Below are 22,679 nucleotides of genomic sequence, written 5' to 3'. Positions count from 1 at the left end.
AGTCAAGACCAAGGAAAGCTGTGAAATAAATACAGGACTGAGAAGTTTTTTGCTTGTGCTTGCAGTGATGTAGAAGCCGTTACTGGTCCAACAGAACAGCCTAGATGAGAATTTCCTTGCGTTGGTTCCCTACATTATTACAACTTCCTTTCGTAAAAATGAAAACAGATGAAGAGTATTTATCCTATCTAAGACTGATGTTTGCGTTGTACAGAGAAACTGCAGAGCAATAGCTTGGAGAAGAATCTCTTTTGACTTAAAGATATCAAAATACGTTATGTATCGTTCTTTTCAGGGCTACTTCAGGCTTCAGAAGAATTGCCACTTTTGCAGTCAAATCCAAGTAACATCTGCTCTATGCAACCAGTCAATATTGTGGAAAAGTTCAAAGAATGAAGATCATTAGTAGTGTCAGCTTTACAACCAGAAGGTAATGGCATTAAAGTGAGCAAGTATAATACCCAACAATACCAGGCTCATTAACCAGTGATTTATCATGATGAAAAGACCTGTTTAACCTTTAGTCTTCACATGCTTTCTGTTTTTAACAAAAAGACCTATTATTTCTAGTTGTCAAGTGATAATTTGTGGGTTGTTAAAGGGATGTATTAAATTATACTTTAAACGATTATACACAATTACACAAATATTACGTTTGCATTAGGGTAAGTGGAAGTTATGATTTTTTTCCCTCTCCTTTTAGTTTTGTTCAGTCACTTGGAAAGTAAAATGAAGGCATTATATATATCGAGGGTATCAATACATGACTTTCAAGCAAGTTAAATCAAGTCTGATGTATGCACGAAGTGACAACAGTTTCACAGAAGCAGCAAGATCCACAAAATATTTTGAGGGCTGCATATGCTAGTGCAGGAAACTTACTGCCTCTGAATAAACGGGTGCCTATAGCTGACTGTCTTGGAAAATCATGTTTCCTTCATCTGTCTGCTGGGATATTTCACTAGTTTAATTCAATTTTTCTTGGAAAGGAAACACTGCTGATTCTAGACAGCTTTGCCTGTTGCCATTTAACCTTGTCTACAGCAAATCTGCCAGTACAGTTTATTCTGACCTATAACATCTATGCCTTACCAGCAATAAGCCTCTCTGAAAATGTCAGTTCTGAAAAATTGTGCCAAAAGGTATTGTGGCTTTTGTGATGTAGACAGATGCCCGTCAAGGACTGGAAAGACCAAGAGGTTCGTTTCAGATCTCATTAAATCATTTGTGATCTAGTTCAGGTTGCAGGTCACTTGGAGCACTGTGTCATCTACTGTCTAGTTTCCCATTTTTTCTATCTAACCATTTTCTTCTCTCTCCTTAGCATAATATAAGGATTAATTCTTAACTGATTCAGTAGTTCTTCATGTAAGTCTGTAGACGAAGAGATGCTAGAGACATAAACTAGCATGCAAGAACAGGTAAAGTACAGTGATTGTGGACTCCACAGCTGTTTTTACAACCATCTTTTGAATGTTGTACACAGTTTGTACTGAAAATTCATATACATATTGAAGAAAAGCTAGTCAATTTAAGAAGTTAGTAGTAACAAGACTTTTTTTTTAATGTGGTAGTAGAGATATCAAATACAATATTCATAATGAACGATGCAGAATCATTTCCTAATGTTTAAAGTGTTTTTTAAAGGTTTTCCTGATTTTTACAATGGGAAGGCAGTGCAGTGATTTACAGATACTGCCATATTTGTGACAGAGTTTTTCTGAACTAGGTATGCAATCAATATCTTTGAAATGAGCAGAGATGTAGGACATGTTATCTCAAGACATATTACCACAGTGTTTGAGATAATATTGAGAGATCTAAATAAGTAAATATCCTCTTTCTCCGCCTCTGTACAGTACTAAAATATTTCTCTTTTACCTGCTGTGAAAATGTTTTAGAAGATTTTTTTTTGGGGGGGGGGGGGGGAGAGATAAAACTCTCTGAGTGTTTCATTTTTGGTGATACTTATCCTCATTTCCTTAGTTGCCATTTTTAGGTCCGGAGAATTTATTTTGTGTTGTATTACTGTTGACCAGTTTTGCTGCAAAATAGTCTTGGTTGTCAAGAAACTGTTTGAAATGCTTGCTGCACTTGAGAAACTGTTTTCACTGAAAATAAGCTATGGTGATCCCTTTTGATCCATCATTGTGTGACAGGATACCTATTCAGGTTTTTGGAGATACTTTTTTTTTTTTCTTTTTATTAGTCCAGATTTTTCAGTGTTCTCCTTGATATGGGAAAAGCAAATCCTTGTCTCCCTTCTACATAGTGACTGCCCTAAGCACCATGGTGTAAGACAATGGAGAGGGCAGGGGAGAGGAGGTGAGCTTCCCTTCTTTCTTGTAGGTGGTGTTTCATTGTGTATTAAATGAATGTTCAGTGAGATAGGAAATGTAAAATAAGAATTGATGAACCCCATGATTAAGACACTGGTCTCAGAGAATAGATATTCTGGATGCCAGCTTCAAAGGACCATTGATTTTTTAATGCATAATAGAATTGCATTAATATGAGCAATTGGCAATCACAGACTCTCCATGTCATCATATTGCTTGGTAGTTTTAGTGCTTTCTTTAGAAGGCCTTCAGGACCTTTCAAGGAAAGGAAGAATTTAAACTTAGTCTTCTGAGTGACCTAACCACCAGGCTACTGAAGGGGCTGTAGACATATATCAGCATTTCTTTCAACACAGCCTTTCCCTTTTGTCATCTGCCCCTCCACCCCCCACCCCACTTCTTAAAATAAATGAATAAATAAATAATATTCTGAAACATTTCATTTTATCTCTGAATATATATATATTAATGAAGAAGCTAAAATAATAATAATAATAATCTAAACTGTACTCTTTGTATCAGTTGAACTGAAAAGTCAGTTACTTGCTTATTTGAGAGGATCAGGCTCCTAGCAGAAAAGCTTTTAGTATGAGGAATTCTCAGTCCTTTCCCAGCAGTCCTGTAGTAAATGTGGATCCTTTCTTCCTTGGGCAGCAGTCCCTGATTTCTCTGGTTGCTGCAGGACTCAGCAGCTTGGGTGAAATTCAGGCCCCACAGAAATTTTGCCTTTGACTACTGCAGGAGCAGGGTCTCAGCTTTTGTCTTTCCTTTGCAGTTTGATAGCGAGGGGGAGGGTAGCAGGAGACACACAAGTCCCTGAAGGAAAGAAAGAAGACAATTTTTCTATTTTTTCTATTTTTTCTTTTTTCTTTCTCTTTTTTTTTTTTTTTTCTGTGCAGTTTTAAGATTTGAGTGATTGACTACAAGACGTTAAAAAAAAGGGAGGGGGATCTCTCTCCCTTGGTTTGCTGTTTTGCCTGAAACAGAGCTTCCAGTACATTTTTGCCTGTGGAAAGAAACTCGAGATGCAAATAGGAGTATGCATAAATTTGTTTTCCTTTGAAAATATGGAAAATGATCAAATCTTCTGTTTGAAAAAATTCTGAATGGTCCAGTTAACAAATTCTCACAGAGAGGAGGGGAAAAAAGCAAGCCAGAAGAATTTGGCAAGTTTGGCTTTTGCATGCAAGTATTTGTAGCGCTCTGGTGGGTGATACCAGATGAGTTTTGCAGCTGTAAGAAATATTTGCTCTTTCTGGGTTCAGTTTTGTGAGTTCCCGAGTGTTCTGTCTCTCATGGACCAGGCTGTTTCAGGGTACGTTATCTCAGAGATAACCCACATGTTGGAGTGCTTTCCTAAATCGGGGTTGAAATAAGCACCGCTGAAGCCTGTGAGGAATTGTGGTGCAGGAGATGAGAAGCAGCATGGTGCCTGCAGTGAGATTACTCAGAAACTGGAATGTGCTTGAAGCATCATCTGGACGTTTCTTCAGGGCTATCTATTCAGGTAGATGGATTTCTAATCATTTTGCAACACTGAAAAATGGATATTGTATGCTTATTCAGGAAAAAAAAAAAAAAAGAAAAAAAACACACAAATTACAGGAGTTATTTTATTAGGTTGTTTTCAGTCTTACTTGCTCTAACAAGCCAAAACTGTACCATAAACACATTTCTTTAGTAGTAAAAACCCCCAGAAAATCAAAAAGATGGATATATGTGAAAGATACATTGTGCAACTGCTTTGAAAGAGAGCTTAAAAGCAGCCCGGCAATACGGCCAGAACGGGCTCAGCGGCTCGGCACATCGCGTGGTGTATATCTACATACACATTAAAATGCACTCAGCCTCAGAACGGGCTTTCTGCACTGCTTCTACCCCACTACCCCCCCAGTCTGTGCTGCCTGACAAAAGGTTTTCAACAAAAGAAATTCTTCCTGGTTTGTAAAACAGTTGTGTAAAACTTGGACTGTAAAGCCACAGTTGACTGCTTTAATGTGGAACAGTTGGGAGGGTGGGGAATCGCTGGCAGGTTGGGACAGGACACAGCAATGGTGCCCCTATTCTGTTGAGGGTCTACTTAGTCACACCACCTGCTCCCCCTATTCTTTCAAAGGCAAACCAGTCACGACAGTATGAACAGACGGATGTTTAACCTCAATACCTTGGACACACGGCACCAGACGGAGCAAGGGGAGTTAAGAAAAGATAAATTAAGTGATCAATAAAGATAAGGGACCTGTTTAGCAGTAAATGGTGGGGACAGAGCCGGCAGAACAAGGGGCGAACGTGTGTTAAATAATGCAAGCGTGTGTTCAGCTAAACTCAAACTTTTGAAATCCATGTATTGTTCCCCAAAAAGCCTTTTTTTTTCCCCAGCATTGGTTAATTGTGTTTTAGGTAGATGCAGTACAGTGTCTGCAGGCACATACGAGCTCCCCGGGCCCACATCTCCTCGGAGTCAGCTGCACTCTTTGGCACTTGGCTCGAGTGCAAGGAAAGGGTAGAGAAAGGGGTCTGTGTCTGGGGTTGAGTCAGCGACCTCTTTGCACCTCCTATCTTCCCTATAGAAGGGAAAGTATAGTAAGGAGCAATGAAGTTCTGACAGAGAATAAATAAGAGTGTTTTGACAGCTGATTGACAGGTAAATGATCCAAAACCACGGGCTTACTCTAACTGGCTATCACACTCTTTGTCTCAAGGGCATTCCTCTTGTTCCGTCCTTCTGCTTAGCATAGTCAAGGTCTTGACTTCAGGCTTAGACTTCAAAGCGTGACTGTATAATAACAAGCAATGAAATCAGCCTACGGTGTCGATTCACCTTTGGGGTTAAAAAGCATTCAGTTGAATAGCTGCAGAAAACTGTGTAGTTTTATGTACCAGTGGTCTGTGCCACAAAAAGAGGTTCTTCCAATTGTTGGTGCCTACGAAATAAGCTACCAATGTAAAGGACCATGCAGAACCCAAAAGAGAGTTGCTTGGGGTTAGGAGAACATCAGTTCTACTCTAATGCCCCCCCAGAATGAGGTTCTTCTTTCTCTGGGAGATTCAGTGTTGAGGCGATTAAACCCACTATGGTGATGCAAATGTTGGTGCACGTTTCCATGCTTCAATTATTCTGTGGCGGCAGCATGAAAAAGAGAAGCTACCTGGCATTTAGCAGGGAGAACGCTGGAGTAACTGTAGGCATACAGGAAGGTGATAGGATGCATTATAAGTTTATAACATTGCTGGTCTCAGGGCACTTGCTTTGTGTTTTTAGACCACCAGTATCACTCCCTAATTCCGGAAACTGCACTTACTACTAATCTTCAGGCGTCAGCAAGCAACAGGTTCAGTGGGCTAGGACCTTGTGGCTGTCACAGCTGTCATGTTGTGGTTAAAAATAAAATGACTTACGTGTTCCAGACTTGTTGCAAAACAGGAGTGATTAGAAAAACCTTCAACTGCTAGTTTCCCACAGTTAACTGGACTGTCAAAATAGAGAGGTATGTGTGTGTGATTGAATTTCAGTGTCATAGGTTTCATTTTTTTCATTAGAAAAAGCTAATCACCTGCTTCCAAGAGTTTTTGGTTGTGGTTTGACAATTCATTTTTTGCATGCATATGAGAAAAGCTGTTGATAATAAGCTGTGGCCTGACAGGTTCGTCCTGAGCCCATACAGAATGAGCTCCAAACCTCCAAGAATTGTCCTCTTACAACCACTCTTAGCAAGCTGACTAATACAGCTACCTTTTCTGCTTGTTGTTATCCTAATATGATTCAAGACATTGTAATTCTCTTTAAATGGTTAATTGCCAGACCATGTTAGACTCTCCTGATTGCACTTCATCGAGTAGATCATATGGTTCCTGTGGCCTCAGCTCCCAACCTTTATCATTTTATCGGTGTATAATGCTAAAGCAATGAAATGGTAAAAGAAATAGAAAAGTGCTGTGAGGTTTTATGGTGACGCTTGCCAAAATATCTCAGGAAGAGAACTTTGCCTTGAACCTGTAAGATGGGATACACATTTCTGTGTTACAGAGTTACATAGAAGTCCATTACTTTTCACTAGGTAAAAGCAAACGCAGAGCCCTAGAAGTCATTGGTGGGGACTGTCACTAAAGGGACAGGGAGAAACAGTCAACTCAAAGAGAAGAATGTAATGAGCCACAGTGATTTGGTGATGGCTTGAAAGTGAAGCTGAGCTTCAGCTGTTCTCTCTAGTGTTACCCTGAACTGACACTTTGATTTTTCTTTTAGAGCTGAAATGATTCTCAGTGAGTGTCCTCCCCAGCTGATCCTGAGCAGCTGCGGGGACTTGGGCAGTGGGAACACCCTTCCTGCAGGGAGGGACGCCAGCACAGCTGCACGCAGACAGCTGTCAGCCTTGGGTGGCTCTCATCACTTGGTGAATATGGAGGTGCCCTCCACAAACTGCCCCAGCACTTCCTGTTGCAACACATGCCTCCAGCCACCCTGCCTGTCTCCCTGTGAACCATTCATGAAAATAAAATGCAAGTCTGTGGAAATACTGGCTAGCTCAGATGAGGATTTTTCCTGTGCCCCCAGTAGTGTGCTATCACAGCCTTTCTCTGTTGGCTGCACCAGGTGGTGTGGGTTGCAATGTAAGACAGCTGTTTGAAGGCCCTGAGTGGTGGAGGCGCCCTTTATTTTCATGGTACACAGGTTTTACTGATAATGACAGTTCCAGCATAAGGATGGAAAATGAGGGTAACCTGGAGAATGAGCCTTTTAGGTGGGAGCACACTAGGGGTAGCTGGGTATCTGCAGTAGTGATGGAAAGCTGAGTAAGTGCTTGGAATTACTCCATTGCCTTGGGGAATTAATGGTTCTGGACTGATGTCCTTGATGCTGATCCCTTGTCTTCTCCACCTAAACATTTTTTTCCCTTTCATGAGGCAGCAGAGCTTTCTTGTCATGTGAGTTCCTTGGTGGCCTGGAGTTGTAGTGCTCAGCCATGCTTGGAGACATGTCTAGATGGGATTTGGTAACACACTTTCCCCACTTGTATTTTTAATGATTTTCTTGGGCAGCTGGGGTATAAAGGAAGAGGGTATGAAAAAAATCATGGGGAGTGAGGGATATGAATGGTTTCTTGCAGTGCTGTTATACTCTAGTGTTGTGTCACAGCAGTGCTTGAAAATGAGATGGTGATGCCGACTAGAAACAGAAAATGAATTGTGGGAGCTGGCAGAAATGAAAAATATTAGCAAATAATTTAATGCGTAATGTTTCCAAAAGTCTGAAACTGATTTCAGTCTTTGTACAGAAAGGTTTTGAAGAGGGGAGCAATGTAACCCCTTGCCTTCATTCTGTACTTGACTCTGTTGTTACTCACAAGGAACACAGTCTGTGGCAAAGCCCAGGACTGAAAATTTCCAAAACGAGGTTTCTTTCATACCCTTGGGATGAATTAAATGGACAGAAAGATAACAGCTCTGTGTGAGCCAGGCCCTACTGATTTCAGAATCGGGCCCCGTAAAGTATAAGCATGCAGTGAGGATATTTTTTGTTCTTTCCAGTCATCAGTGTTAAGATGTCTGCGTTTGTGCTAAATAAAAGTGGCAGGAGAATGCTCTATGCTGGCAGCTCACTGCCAGCGCTGTAATGAACGTGGGTTGGCTGAATACTGGTGCTCTGTTAGGACCTGATGTGTGCTGGTACAGAGTGATTTCAGCAGCAGGCAACTGCTGCCTGCTTTGTGCAGCAAGGATGTAATCTAACCACAGCCCCATACCCCACAAAACAGATCCATGGGTTGGTAATTACCTTGCTACATTCTGTGATTAATGATTTGCATCTGTGGGATTATCGGTCATGAGCTTGGCAAGAAAGCTGTTTATTTTTATGAAATATTTTATAATTCCAGCTCTGAGAATGGCATGGTACATTAGTGTTGGTACATCAGCTAAATGTGCACGCAGCGTCGTAAGATGATTCAAGCAAACAACTGGGAGCATTATTGTGTGCTCTGGAATTTACCACAGCGCAGCCACAGCACGATTCGCTTGGCAGGCTTCTCCTACAGCTTACTGCGGTTGTTTTACAGGGCCATAGGCCTTTTTTTCCACATACAGTCAGCTTGGTAGCAAGATGTATCCCATGAATGAAGTGTGTGACCCTTAATATTAATGGTAATAATAACCAACTCCAAAGTCATTACAAATTCTTAGCAAAGAAATGTTGAAGACAGGCACAACTTCCTTTGCTTCAGAACACAAAGAACACCCTTGTTTCCCCTAAGTAATTTTATTAATTTAAATAGTTTGTTTTTCTGAACTTACTGAATTACGCATTCTGGATTTCAGCTTTTCTTTTTTGGAAAGGTACAGCCCTGATTAGGGGGCCTGAGGCCTTTCTCTAATGAGGAGGCTGGTCTCTGCAGGCAGCATCCTGTTGCTCAGGCTCTTTCTGAAGCTACCATGTACTTTTGCGTTAACCTTTCTTGCCAGAGCACTCTATATCGTTCACAGCCTGCTGACTTAACTCTTCTTTCTACTGCCTCACTGGACGTAGAGTGAGTGCTGCTGTGCTGTCTGTCAGCTGGATCAAAGCGCTGATCCATGAACATCCAAGCAAACCCCACCCCTGAAATCCCCAGGTTTCCTTTGAGCTGGATCAGTTCCTTGATCCAGCCGAACACCTGAGCGCGAGTGCCAGAAGCTGGAGGAGTGCAATTCAAGGGGTGAGTTGGAGCGGGAGCTGGAGCAAGCTGCGGTTAGTTGGGCTAAGGCAGCAGCAGTGAGACCGCAGGTGGCCGTGGCGAGCTCTTCCAGCTCTGTGTCATGTCTGAGCTCCGTTCTAATGACTCTGTTCTCTTGTCTAAATCCCACTTCTCATGGGAATTTCACCTGAAGTTTAGCTAGCTGCCTTGCCTGGAGGTGGATCTGCAGGAGTAGAAACCTCAGAGCCTGAGGCCCCAGGAGCTGAGGGGCCCCAGGAGCTGAGGCTGTGGTACCAGGAGAGTGGAGCCATGGAAGTAACGTTCACATGGATAGGAGGCCGTGAGACCAAAGGTTGTGGGAGTTGAAGCTTAGGGACTGGAGGCTATTGGAGATGAGGCCAGGGTATTGGAGGCTATAGAAAGGGAGGACTGTATTAAAGGTTATGAAAGCTGAGACCATGAGAATGGAGGCCCCAGGACCAGAGGCCGTGGAGCTGGAGAACATGCAAATCAAACATAAGGGAACTGAGGTCACAGGCCTGGAGGCTGTGGGATTTGAGGCTAGGGACTAGAGTTCAGAGGATCAGAGGCAACGAGGGCCAGGCACGCAGGAGTGGAGGCTACAGGACCAGAGGCCATGGAAGTTGAAGCCATGCGATGGGCATCCACAGGAGCAAAGGCCATGGGACCAAATTCCATGGGATTGGGGGCTGCAGGAGTGGGAGGATGTGAGACCAGAGGTCACGGAAGGGGAGAGCATGGGGCTAGAGGCTACAAGAGTGGAGGCTACGGGAGCTGAGGCCATGGTACCTCTACCATATGTTTCATATTCTGCAGTATAATCAGCTCTAATTCAAGAGGTTACATTATTTCACTAAAAGCTGTATAATAATCCCAAGTGGGATTTTGTAGGCAATGCCTTCTAAAAATACGGGTACTTACTTCATGCTTTCTCTTTCTTTATGTAATCCACGAAGAAAATGTTTGTAAGCTAACAATTTAACTGGCTTCTTTATGCTATCGCTGGCACTGAGATGTTTAGATAGTAATTTGGAGTAAATGGTGAAAACATGCCTGAGCATTTGCTCTCATATAAACAAATGAGAAGTCTTTTTTATTCAAAAGTCACAAAGTCTATGAATTCCTGAATGAGTTCCTCTTGCAAGACAGGAGCATCAGTCTGGAAGAGACAGGGCCAACCCCAGAGTCTGGTTGCAGTCTCGTCTGATTTTGCAGTAGGTGCACAACGTGTCTGACTCTCCAGCACAGCACGACCGGCTCAAGGAGTATTTACCTTCTCAGTGCCCATTCTGTTAGGGCAGTGAATGTACTTGTCAGGGCTATGTTATAAACCCAAACACTAAAATAACTGGAATTAAAAGTAAACTTTTCCTGGGGGAATGAGAGGTAGGATGAGAACTTCTAATGCTCCCTTGTCCTTTGGAGCTGGGACCTTACTGGATTCCCCCAGCAGCAACGTGGAGCAGAGCACCTAAGGAGCTGTTGAAACACCTACGGCTACAGCTCACCCCAGCACAACCTCATTCCTCTTTGTCACTAGTCCTGGCTGAGCTTTACTTTCTGGAAACATAATATTTAGACAAATGCACATTGTCCTTTCAGCAGCAGTTTGGCAACTGCTGCCCTTTCATTAATCATCCACGCGGTGTAGCAGTGACTGGGTTTCCCACAGCCATGGGGTCGGGCTGGGTGTTACGGACAGCGTTACCCTGCAGGCAAAACCACAGTGGTCAGAGCCACTGCAGAGGACCTGGCTGGCTGCGTGTGCCTGCTGCAAGAAGGAGAGAGTAGGAAGGAAGGAAATGAAGGGTGCTGCCACGGAGGGAGGCAAGCGGTCACTTGCAGAAGCTGCCGGTACCTTGCGTAGCTTCCTGAGATCATCGCAATGTCAAAGGCAGCCTGCCCAAAGTCTCCCATCTAGCCAGGGATGTGTGGAAGCTGTAAATGAGAAGTGGGTAAAGCCATGGGGAACTGCTTGTTTCTGAAGGCAGACGGGCTGTAGTCAAAGCAGGGAGGGGACAGTACAGGGCAGTACTGTGAAACCTTCTAGAGATACCTGGTGCAGATACTTTTTTTTTTAATGCAATTCCAGCATTTAATTTTTTGTGGGGGGAAGGAAAAAGATGCAGATTTTGATTTGGCCTTTTGGCTGCTATCTCAGCTGTTGTTTTAAATGAGAAACGCTCAGAGCAGGAGTCCTTGTTTATACACACACATACAGAGGAGCACTGTATTGGATATGATTGTCACCTACAGGAGGCAATGGAGATCGAGTGCAGAGGCACATGAAAATCAGCTCCCTGTACTGTGGGAATCCTCACTGTTAGTGCTGCATCTCGCACTGCCAGTGCCTGGGCATGGCTATGTTCCTGGGGACAAAAGCTGTAGCAGGAGAGCTGCTGTTCCCATCTGGATTTTAGGGGCTCCAGCAGCCAGGTGGGTTGGTCATGCCTGTCCTTGTCCTCTAATGGCTTGGGAGAAAGATGCACTCGGGTGAGGTATTTTCTCATGTTCCTGAGCTTCTCACGCCATTGGGGCAGCTCACAGCCTGATGCAGGCATTAATCAAACCCATATTACTCAGGTACGGATCACAGAGTAAATATTGGGCTGTCTCTGAGTGAAACGTTCTCCTTTGGGTCTAGTGAGGAACACAGTATAGCCTCACCTGGTAAAATCCAGGTGAAAAGCAATAAATGATCATAGTGTCACAACTAAAAATTACACTTGGAAAAGCATGTGATTATATTGACTGTGTATGGAGTTAGATTGAATCACTGCTTGATAAATAGGCTCTGTGTCATTGCAGTTTCATGCTGTTAAAACTGTTCCAGTGAGGAGATCCTGGAGTAACACAAGGGCAAATCACACGTTATTCCTTGGTGCTGTGCTGCCACCATGCTTTTGGCTTTTCTGAATATTATGGCCTTTAAGGATAAACACATTTTTATTTTTTTCACGTTTAACTAGAAGAACTTTTAGTTTCTCTTATCCCGTGATTGTCTGCCATTGTCTAGGATAAAAACACTAAATAAAGTGATTATAGAAAAGAAATACTGACTTTGCTAGCAAAATGCAGGTAGGTGTCATTAGAGAATGTCAGTGTTAAGCTTTAGGTACAGAATAATACTTTTAAAAATCAAGAAAGTGTTGTCTTTACGCATTCCTTCAGTTATTCCTATTATATCTGAATACTCCCAGCTCCTCTGTGCACTACAGCTTTATCTGCATGGTGATTTTGTTAAGCTATCCTGATCAGAAGAAAGTCTTCTCCACCTCCAGATTGTTGGTGGAGTGGTGTGGCCATGCTAGAATGTTTAAAATATTCCTCCCCGAACTGCTGCATTTCTAATCAATATCTGTTGTGTTCAACTTGTGGCTTCACATCCTGTTAAGACTGTCTTTGGCATCACGCTTTTCTGAACTGTTTAGCCTGTTCTCTCGTTGCTGTTGCTGAAGGTGCATTGTTGGCAGTATGGGAGAGACTGTGTGGTGATTTTTTTTATCATCATCTGTCGCACAGAGTGATTACTCCAGCTGTACAAATAATGTAGGAAATGGATTTTTTTTTTTTTTGCATCGGAATTATGCAAGCCCAGCAAATACTCTCAACAATCGCTCCTTAAGTCAGTGAAATTTAAAGCCATTCAGTTTGCTTGTAAGGAGCTCACAGCCTCTTTGATGATGAGGTTTGTTAAGCCCAAATGTGAAGAACTAATAAAATAATAAAAAGGCTCCAGAGGTGTTTATAGATTCCAATTATCTCTTGCTTTCTCTCCCAGGATTGGGCTAGGCAGGATTGTGCTGCCCTCAAGTAGTACTTGAGTCCGGGCTGCATTTTATGCTGCCTGTCTCCGAGGTTTCTTCTTTGTGGCTGAATCGCCTTAGTGCGGGTAGTGTACAGAGGTGCTAAGGGCTCGCCGAGACAAAGCAGACATGCTTCACAAAGGCAAAGGAGCAAAAGGAAGCAAAATTGAATCTCTAGCACCCAGCTCCTGGGCAAACAGACAAAACTAATGGATCCACTCTCGCTCCTCCCATCCAATTACTGTGATCCAGTAGAGAGAATATGGCAACATCGGTTCACACAAACTCTAATGCTCTTAATCCCTTCCATACATATAAACCTCACATTCACCAGCGTTGCTTCATTATCGAGCCACCCAGGCAGACGGAGTGTTGGAATGGACCCACCGGCTGCAAAAACCTGCCTCCTTCAGGTTTTAATCAGCTAATGAGGGATATGCAAATGACGAGCTTATGGGATTACGGCTTGTCTAACAGCAGCCCTCCCCACGGTGATACAGTACTAATACAGGTGTTGGTAAACTGGTTATTAGGCGCTGGCTAATTTAGGGCCATTCATGCTGTGATTGCGCTCGCAGCCCTGCCATTTGTAGCGGTGTTTGTGGCCCAGCAGGAGATCTATTAGTGCTGCGGTGGGTCCGACAAGAACTCCTTTCTGGTAGATATGAAGTTAATAAATCCCGTTGGTTTGGGGTTGAGCCATACACAGCAACACATGGCTGAAATGGTGATTGCTCCTCTGCCCCGACTGCCTGAGAAATTGCTGTGGGAGGGCGAAGGGGGAGTTTAATTAACAGCTGCTTAACATTTATATGGACTGCTTGCATACTTTTGAACAAAATGTAGAGCGCAGTAATGTGATTAACCTATATTTTCCCTTGGACACAGCTAGCCAACTGTCTTCTGTGAACCAGCAAGCAGCCTCAAAGTATACGGTGAGAACAAAATACGCCGCTTCTAGGGATAAGCAATCTATCTGGGGTTTTGGCTGCTTCAGCGGTACACTGCAACGTTCTGCTTTTTTGTGTTTCTTATTCTGAAGTTTTTCGTTAAAAAGATCCTTCACTGTACAAGGAATTCTACTTTGCAGTTCATTTACTGTCCATGTCAGTTTTGGCAAAATTTTCCAATGTGGGTGCTATGCCTAATGTGGAGGGTGACATCAGTACTGTATCGGCATAGCACAGCAAGCGATGTGCACAGTTTGTTGCCTGATACCCCTGCTATTTGTCTGTCTAAAACTCTCTTAAGGATACTCATTTCAGAAACAGCAAATATGTCATACGTGTAAATATACGATGACAAGTCTATTGTGATTTTCAGTATTTGTCCAAAGGACTTTTGTACAACCCTGCAATAGAAATTAAGATAGGATTAGAACATAATTTCAACGACCTGTGCTTCATGAACAATGAGATATAGAAGCACAGCTGTGTCCAAGCATAGGAAACCCAGACTATAGTAGAAATCCACAAGTGCGTCATTTAGAGGGTGCCGAAGTTAGATAAATAGAAGATGCCCAATGAATGATAACTTTTATCTTCACCATTCATCAGAGGAAAAGATGGATTTAAAAGCAAGTCTTAGTTTAAAGTATATTTGAGGATTTTGTCAAAAAGATGTGATGCTGTGGGGCTTTGTTTTTATTACAATAGCAGTTCCAATTACTCTTTGCTTGATTGAAATAATACTTAAAACTCAGGGACCTCAATAGGCTGTTGAGCTGTCCTCGGAGAAGCTGGATATTCAGGTAGCCTTAAATGAGTTAAAAGCTTTGAGTTCATCTTCACAACTTCTGAGCTGGAATTGTTGTCATTATACGTGGGGAGCCTGAGACAAAGGTTTAAAGGGTAAAGTGTTCAAAAGTGGGCCCACAAATGTAAATACACAAAGCCTCTTAGATTTAATGCATACATAGCTATTGTTCATCTGTTTGTTCTGACTGCCCCTACATAAACGTATATCTTTAGAAGAAAATTCTGCATCTGAACTCTTTGTGTCCATTTCCACATTAAGACATTTGAAAATCAAGCAGATTTTCATTTGTCCAAAATGTGCAGATACAGATCCATTTCTAGAAAACCCAAGGATTTTGAATAAATGAGGCTGGCTCATCTGCTTATATGGCATTTATTGGAGTTGTCTTGATTTCCCAGCCTGTAAGCTGAAACGACTAAGAAGAGATCCCCTCAGCAGGCTGCTGAGGGTGATATGTACAAGTGTGATAGGTGCCTGTGCTTGCATGCAAACTCCTAAATACGGAGAAAGCACAACAAGGAGTCTCACATCGATTCGAGCCCAGTGGAGTCCTGCCAGTGCAGTGGCAGGGTGTTCCCGTGCTCTTTGTGGGTAATCAAGGCATTGTGGTCTATTTATCCTTATGCTTTATAGCTGTGCGTTATTGCTTGGAATATAGAGAGGATGAGGAAAGCTTATCTAAGTTAGAACCTATTCCAAATCCCAGTATCCAGAGTCCTTGAATGTTCCCAAAGGACATGAATCACCAAAAAGATTAAAGAGGTCTTCAGAAAAGGATATTTTCCTTCTAATGGATATTTCAGTGAAACAACAATCTCTCTGGATGTTGCTAACTCTGTTTTACTTGAGAGCGTAGATGGTGAAAGATGGTAAATTTGTGAAATGCAATGGAGTTGAATGAATGCAGAAGGCATGGCAGAAAAAAGCCTGGTTGTGCTTTGGCAGAACAGACCAGAGGTTCTGTGGCAACTTTACTGATAAGCACTGACAATACAGTGAAATTTGTAATAGTTGCCATAAGCGGGAGCAAAATAATTGTTTCTAAGAGTGCCGAGGTCCACAATAAAGGTGCAAATCAGCCCTTCAGGCTTCCTCTACAGCCAGGTTCCTCAGATCATCATCTTGACTCAACAGACTGTGATCGCTCACGGTAAATAAGTTAGCAGTCATGATTTGCAAACAAAACCAGTACTGGTACCAGTCAGCTTTGCATGCCAGAGGAGTAAGTCTTAAGAGGCTGGAGGAGAAGGGGTTGTGTGTACTTCAGCTTCTCTCTAGGGACTCCCGTCAGTCTAGCAGTGGTTCAGTTTGCCTGGTAATGTTCATTTTTCTTGGGGAAGTGAACCCTTCAAATGGCAAGTGTCCTTGATTTACTCCTACGGTGTCACCACAGGACTGGTGATACCGTCGCTTCAAGAGTTCTGCTTTACCCTGGTTAATTGCAAACACTCTTTGAGTTCTACATTGTGGGCTCTACGACAGAAACAGCACAATGATAGTGCCATGGTTCACAGCAGTCTTACCGTAAACAGCAGCCTCTTCTAGATTTCAGGAAAATGCATTTTTCAGCCTTCTTACTTTTGCTTTAGGTAACAGTTCTCTCCTTGGTCACCCTCAGAATAATATTTTTTTGCCAGTACTAGTTGGGGGTAGATGAATCCTGCATTTGTTTCCAGGGTTCAATAGTTGTTAGTGTCTATTTATCACCAAATTATTTCCATTTGCAAAGGGAATTCTCCCCTTCACTGGTGACTTTCTAGCTCCACTGAAGTCAGTAGCAAAATTTCCAGTAAGTTCAGCAGGGGCACCATTTCACTTGTTCTTTCAACAGAGTGGTTGGAAATGCAGTTCAAGAGAAGGTGAGACCAAAATATACTGATGGTATTTTCTAATACGAAGTGCCAGAAGAAAGCTGTAACTCTGCATCATACGTATAGGTCTCACAGCTCCTTTCAGCACCTTCACTACTGCAACCCAGGCACAAGATAACTGATGTTGGACTCTTTTTCTTATTAGAAGAGAATTTAATATGGTGTGGTAGAGCTATAACTACCTTTATTAAAAACAAAAACATGTTGCCTTATTTGCCTGCAGCAGTGACATTCTGTTTATTTGTTCTAGATACTTGGTTTATGTTACATAAAAATGTAATGGCATCTGTCCATGTTATATGGGTTGATTTTTGCTGTATGCCTGAAGCAGGACTGTACCTAACTTTTCACCTTTCCCTGTGAACTGACTCTATTATTTGAAAGATCAGTTGTCAGATAAACTTTACGTTCCCTGTCCCAGGGAAAGTAAATACAGCTTCTTAGGCACTTCTCAATTCTAAATTATTAGTAACTCTTTTTTTTCATTTGTTCTTTCTTTCCTTTTTTTAGAAAAAAGACTTATCAGTTTTCTCACTGCTAAATGGGAAGACAAAAAATGGAAAGAAAAAAAAAGGACCGTAAAAGTTGTTTAAAGCATTGTTTGCAATTGGAAAAAGATGTGAGAAAGTTGCACGCAAAAGTTACCTTCAGAAAATCCTGAGGTCAAATAGCCTTAATGCTACTTCTTGTGTATCTTTGCAGGGAGAATTTTAAGCGGATTCCTCCTGCATGGCAGTACATAGGGTTAAAGGTTAACAACTGACCAATTCCTCGGACAAGGTGTTATTCAAAATCAGGTACTTAAGACATTTGCTAGAGGACTTAGCCATTATAGTTGTTTGGAATCAGTGCATTTTCCTGCAGGGAAAGTATTTAGGGGAACAAAAAGAATGTAGAGATGTGGAATTCCAGAAAGCCTGTCACCACATAAAGTAAAAACCACCATTAGGAGCTGAGTTTTCTTTACAAAAATCTGACAGGATCCAAATAGGTTGTGTGGAAATCGTGGTCACTGGAGGACAGGAGAGCTTTCTCTGCAAATAGTTTAGCTTGGCTCTGTTTAAGCTCTGTTTTCAGTGTACGTGAGTTCTCTTTTCCCATGTTGCTTTCCTTTGATGCAGTTATGCATTGATGAGATGCGGAGTTTGTAAAGCAAGAATACGTTTACAGTCAGAGGGGAGTAAAAAGAAAAAGCTTGTTGGAGGCTTCTGGTCCTGCACTATTTGAAGCAGTATCTCGTCCAGGATTGGATATTTTTTGGGGGAATCCTGAAGTAATAAAAGTTCTCCAGGTCACGTTGTCCTGTTTTGAAGAAGAGTCTGTATAAAGTGGGTGGCCAGAAAATATTCATATTGTTTAGCCAATGAATTCAGCTGTTGGATCTCCTTTCTGGTTTGGGTTGCAAGGTTTCTCTTTTGATCTTGTTCGTGGTCCTGGATCTTCTGGTTCTCAAACAGGTTGGCCATTACAGTCAGCATGGCTGTCTTCTTCACTGGATTTGCAAATGTGTGCAGTGGTTTGGGGCAGGATTTAGGGATGTAATGACGGGCACTTGTACAGCTTTCAAGTAGTAGCAAAATTCTCAGGACTAAAACATTGTGTGTATGTAAGGATGAGCATTTTGGAGCCCAGTACAATGTTTACAGTAGTACTGCTGCTGTTGTGTTAGGGAAGATGTTCATTCTACTTTCTGCAGAATCACTATTTTGATATAAGGAGAGAGACACCAGCCATGCTACTGCTTGCTTTTAGGTACAAGACAACGAGTTAAAAGCATCATGTTTCTAAGGAGGAACAGAAAGTGTTATATGTAGATGTGTTTGGACAAAAAGTGAAGCTAGATCGTAATACAACACACATGCATGTTTGAGAACTGAATTTATAATTAAATGGGTCCCTTAATGTGCTTGCCTAACATATTTTCGTATTTGGAGGAATTTTGAAACCCCAATCAAAACCCCAGTTGTCTCTAAACAGAGTATAAGAAGATTTCAGTTCACGTATGATTCGAAGACTCACCAAAGACAACCTGGTGTAACTTTCAAAATATCTTACCGTTTTTTGTCTCAGACTCCTGTCACTATGGAAATAAAACTTTCAATAAACCTTTCAATGAGACTTTTTAAACCTCCTTATCTCTTCTGATGGCAGGTGTGAAAAAATGAATAGAATGCCAGTCTTGGGTATGACTGCCGGGAGCTGGTGTTGTTCTACTGGGAAGTAACCGATAGCCTTGGGTGCCATCCAGCTTTGAAATGCACGACATCCATTTAAAAATATAATACTAATAAAATGAAAACCCTAGAACAATTGTTTGCAAAATACTTATTTTGGGAAGCAATAGTAATAATATTTAGCTTTAGTTTGCTTTAAAATACTTGGTAGAACTGGACATTCAGACAAAGAAATAAAGATGAAGATAGAGATATAGCTTACCCAATGTCATATATATAGAAAAGTGGTGCTGGGATCAGAAGCAATAGGCTGGGTTTTGTAGTGTGTAACTTACTCTTTGTCTAAACAGTTATTAACCCTGTTGAATGAGATCAGTGTGCCCCATCTTAGCAAGCACAGCAGAAGAATTAGTGGGAATGTGTGTAGAGCAAAGATAAAAAGAAACTTAATCTAGTAGGTATTAATTATTTCAGTCTATGAAATAGGACCCCGATCTGGATATTCCAGCTCCCCAGACTTGGATGAAGATTTGGGCTCTACCATATAAAAATATTTTTTTTTTTCTGTTACTATGATCTATAATTTGGTTGAGGTTTCTCTTGCTTTCTTATTGCTGAAGAATGGTCATCTAGAGCACTAGTAATTAAAAAGTTTTTAAATCTCTTTTTACCTCCTGAGTTATGAAGATGATGTGAAGAGAATTGTGGCTTATAGTATAGCCTGACAAGATCAGCAGACAAGGTTAAGCAGAATCACGTAACATAGCTAAGGCTAGAAAAGGCCATCTAGAGAGTTGGATGGATGCTCCTGAGTTGATGGGTTTGCTGTTGACTTCAAAGACACTATCTATGTATGTGACACTATTTTTCTCAAGTATTTTTACTCCAGGCTAACCAGGTTTTTAGATCAGAGGGGCATTGCAACAATGATGCCATCCTCATAGAGGAAAACTGAAGGATGCTGTAGTGAGACATCTGCATGTAGCACACCCTGCGCTGCCCTGCTGCCGTCCTGCAGCATTCCCACAGCCAGCACCGACAGGAGCTCTGTGCCAGCTGAGGCTGGTCCTGCAGCAGTGGTACGTGTGGATGGGGCTTAAGGGTTATCACGCATGTTGTCGTGAGGAGCATCTGGAAGGAGGAATTCTCCAGGAAGGTGTTGCTTGTTCTGAGACAGGAGCACTGGAGGTAGGCCACCTGCGGAGTGTTTGCAGGGCGAGTTGCTCACATAGGTGTGCTGCCCCTGCTTCCCCACTGTCCTCGGCTACCTCCGCTAGCTAGCGGGGTTAGAGCTGAACTGGCATAGTGAAGACGTGAGACTTTCCAAAGAAATATAATCTGAGCAGTGCCCAAGAAGCGGTCTGTTTACAGGCTATTGAAGAGCTCACTCTAGGGAAAGTCATGACTGCAGTCCTTTATTTGTAGGGCAATTGGTTTACTTTTCCGAAGACAGCTGTCAAGCTGGAGAGTGTGGTTGGAGAAAGGTGAGCTGAAAGTGGATTTGTAGAGAGCACAATGCATCCTGTTGCCAGGGAAGAAAGAGCTAACATGCGTCCTCTGCCAGCATTAACGTTTTCTTAGATTATTTGGACATGTATCATCTAAACATCTGCTCCACCGACGAAACAGATGCCATCCTAGATGAATTGTTCTTTGGTTGTTCCTTGAAGTAAAACTATTTCTGATGTATATTTATGATGACAAATAGGCAAGGCACAAACAATTTTGTATGTCCAGAACACAAACTATTGAAAAGTAAAAATTATGTCACTTGGAAGCTGAGGGAGGTTTGGATATTGCTTCAGCACAAGTCTCCAGGGTGTTAGCTAGTATGAATATCATCCTAGATTTAACTTTCCTTTAGATCATTCGTGGTGCTAGTCATATATTAATGTTTCAAAAGTGACAAGAGGAAAAACTACGTGCCTTACCAGTGCTGTCCGGAGTTGTGCTCTGACCTCGCTAGGATGTCTCTTTGCCAGTGCAAACACAGAACTTGGCCTTCTCTCAATCTGTTATTTTAGTCAAAACAACAAGCAATAAGCTCTGTGCCCACTTGCAGGGATGAATTTAGGCATTTACAGTTGTTTGAGCACATAGCTGTGGAGATGACACATCCAGCCCAAACTTCAAAACCGTGCAGATGGGCAACCCTGTTCAACACTGGGGTCCTTCTGTATTTTCTCCCACTGCTGTTTTAAAGTGCTTAATAAGTACCTTGAAAAATTACATAGGAGACCACATTTTCCTGATCCTAATCTTGTCATCATGGTCACTGGTTTCAAAAGACTGGTTGTGCAAAGAAATTGGAGACATCCTTGGTTGAGGTGGGACCAAACCTTGCAATGGTTGGGCCAGGTACCGACCGTGTCCAGCCTGATCACACCACGCAATTTGCTGGTGCCTGTGCAAGTCCCGTCCAGCTCTGAGCATACTGTCTTTGCCCAGAAAATGAACGGAAGCATTTCCAGTTGTGCTTATTGTCAACACTATAAGAAAACATTTCTTTGAGGCCACCGTGAGAAAGTGGTGGTGGCTAGGTGTTCCTTTTGCAGTCTCTTAAGAGCAGTGGAATTACTAAAGCCAGGTGAGTTTTCACCGTTTGAGTCTTGCAGGTATTTTGTCTGCTTTCTCCGTTGTTCTTCGACATTATTAGGGGTATTTAAACAGGTTGGTGATTTTTTTTTTCCTCCTGCAGCTCCCCTGCTCCCTGCCAGAGGAGCTAAAATTATTCTTTCCTGCTTTCTAAGAAGATTACCAAGCCAGCTGACCCAAACAGCAGTGGCACCAATTAGACATCATTCAAAATTAATAACCACTATGATGATAACATAAAAAGATTGATTCCTCTGATGTGAGAATCATTTTAATTAATTTAATCCGTGTTGAAAGATCAGCTGTGCCCAGTCCTGCTCACCAGTGGGGCCCATTTGTCCCTGTCTGTCCCCATCACCTAAAGCCAGTGAATATGATCAGTAGCCAGCACTTAGGGAACAATAAGAAACAGATTGTACTGTCAGGCTTCATTAAAGATCATCATTAGTATTCCAATTTGGAAACAGTCAATCTATCCCGACCTTTTACCAATTCTTTTCGGCTGCTTTTGTGAAGTTTGGTTCAGCTGCTAAATGTAAAAACGCTGTGCAGGCTTTTTTTCGAGAGCAGGCTGGCTCTGGCTGATGCCTGTCAGGCTGCAGCTTAAGGACAAAGCTCAGGGGAAATACGCGTTATGCAACCGCGCTCCAAATGATATCATGTGCAGCTGCTTATGATTTGAGTATTTATGGGCAATGAAACTTTCTTAAACTGAAGCTTAACCATGATGAATGGAAATGAAATTGATATGGCACTTTCTTTCATCCCGTTGCTGAGCGCATGGGTCACAAGGGTGGTTGTGCAGGGATGGCTTTCTGGCTGTGCTCTCCGCTCCTCTCCCGAGCGGGCTGCAGAGGGCATTTCGAGCATGTTGATGAGGGAGAGGGAATTCTAGATTTGTTTGCAGTTCACTTTATCTTTTTTGCTAAGGTCACATTGCTTTGTTTATTTGCTCTCGATTCTGACGACTGGAAATAGTTATGGACAAACGGATTATAGGATTTCAAATATATTTCTGTATGGCCATCCCTTTATCTCAGCCGTATCCACCGGCTGCACAGTATTATATGTATCTTGGATTTTAGTCTTCAAAACAGTTCGTCTGCCAGGCAATGATCTCATTACTTCAATATTCTTGACGTTTATTATTTGCTATCCTTCACAGTTGTCCAACCAGCTTCCTGAAGATGGTGGGAGGGCATGGCTGTTTCAGGAATGTTCTGCCTGAAATACCAAAAGAAAATACAGTCATGTCGTTTTGAATGATATCTTGCATATATTTTTTGAAAGAGTCTCCATGCTTTTTTCTTTCATTTTTCTTTATTCTTTTTTTCTTTCCTGAAATGTTCCTATGTACCAGGAGTGATTTCGCGAAGATTATGAATGAAAGAAAAATTAGGCCAGTAAAATAGGGGAGGAATGAAAGATTACTTTTCACATTTCA

At 42.1% G+C, this 22,679-nt stretch overlaps 1 protein-coding gene across 2 annotated transcripts in view; it reads left to right on the top strand.

Annotated features, from left to right (window-relative positions):
* Window positions 1-295: 295 nt before the first annotated feature.
* PRMT3 (protein arginine methyltransferase 3) overlaps window positions 296-22,679 on the top strand; it is a 96,374-nt gene continuing 73,990 nt past the window's right edge. The window contains exon 1 of one of the 2 annotated variants that reach the window (XM_083840303.1): window positions 296-430. In XM_083840303.1, coding sequence (XP_083696429.1) covers window positions 393-430 — 38 coding nt within the window. In that variant the 5' untranslated portion in view covers window positions 296-392. Of the gene's footprint in view, window positions 431-7,092; window positions 7,134-22,679 lie in introns of those variants that run through there. The other variant, XM_083840304.1, reaches the window with a different exon arrangement.

Source organism: Anser anser (genome assembly GCF_964211835.1).
Source record: "Anser anser genome assembly, chromosome: 5".
NCBI classification, from domain to species: domain Eukaryota; kingdom Metazoa; phylum Chordata; class Aves; order Anseriformes; family Anatidae; genus Anser; species Anser anser.
The sequence above is the reverse complement of the archived record's forward strand: the minus strand, read 5'-3'. Positions and strand labels throughout refer to the sequence as shown.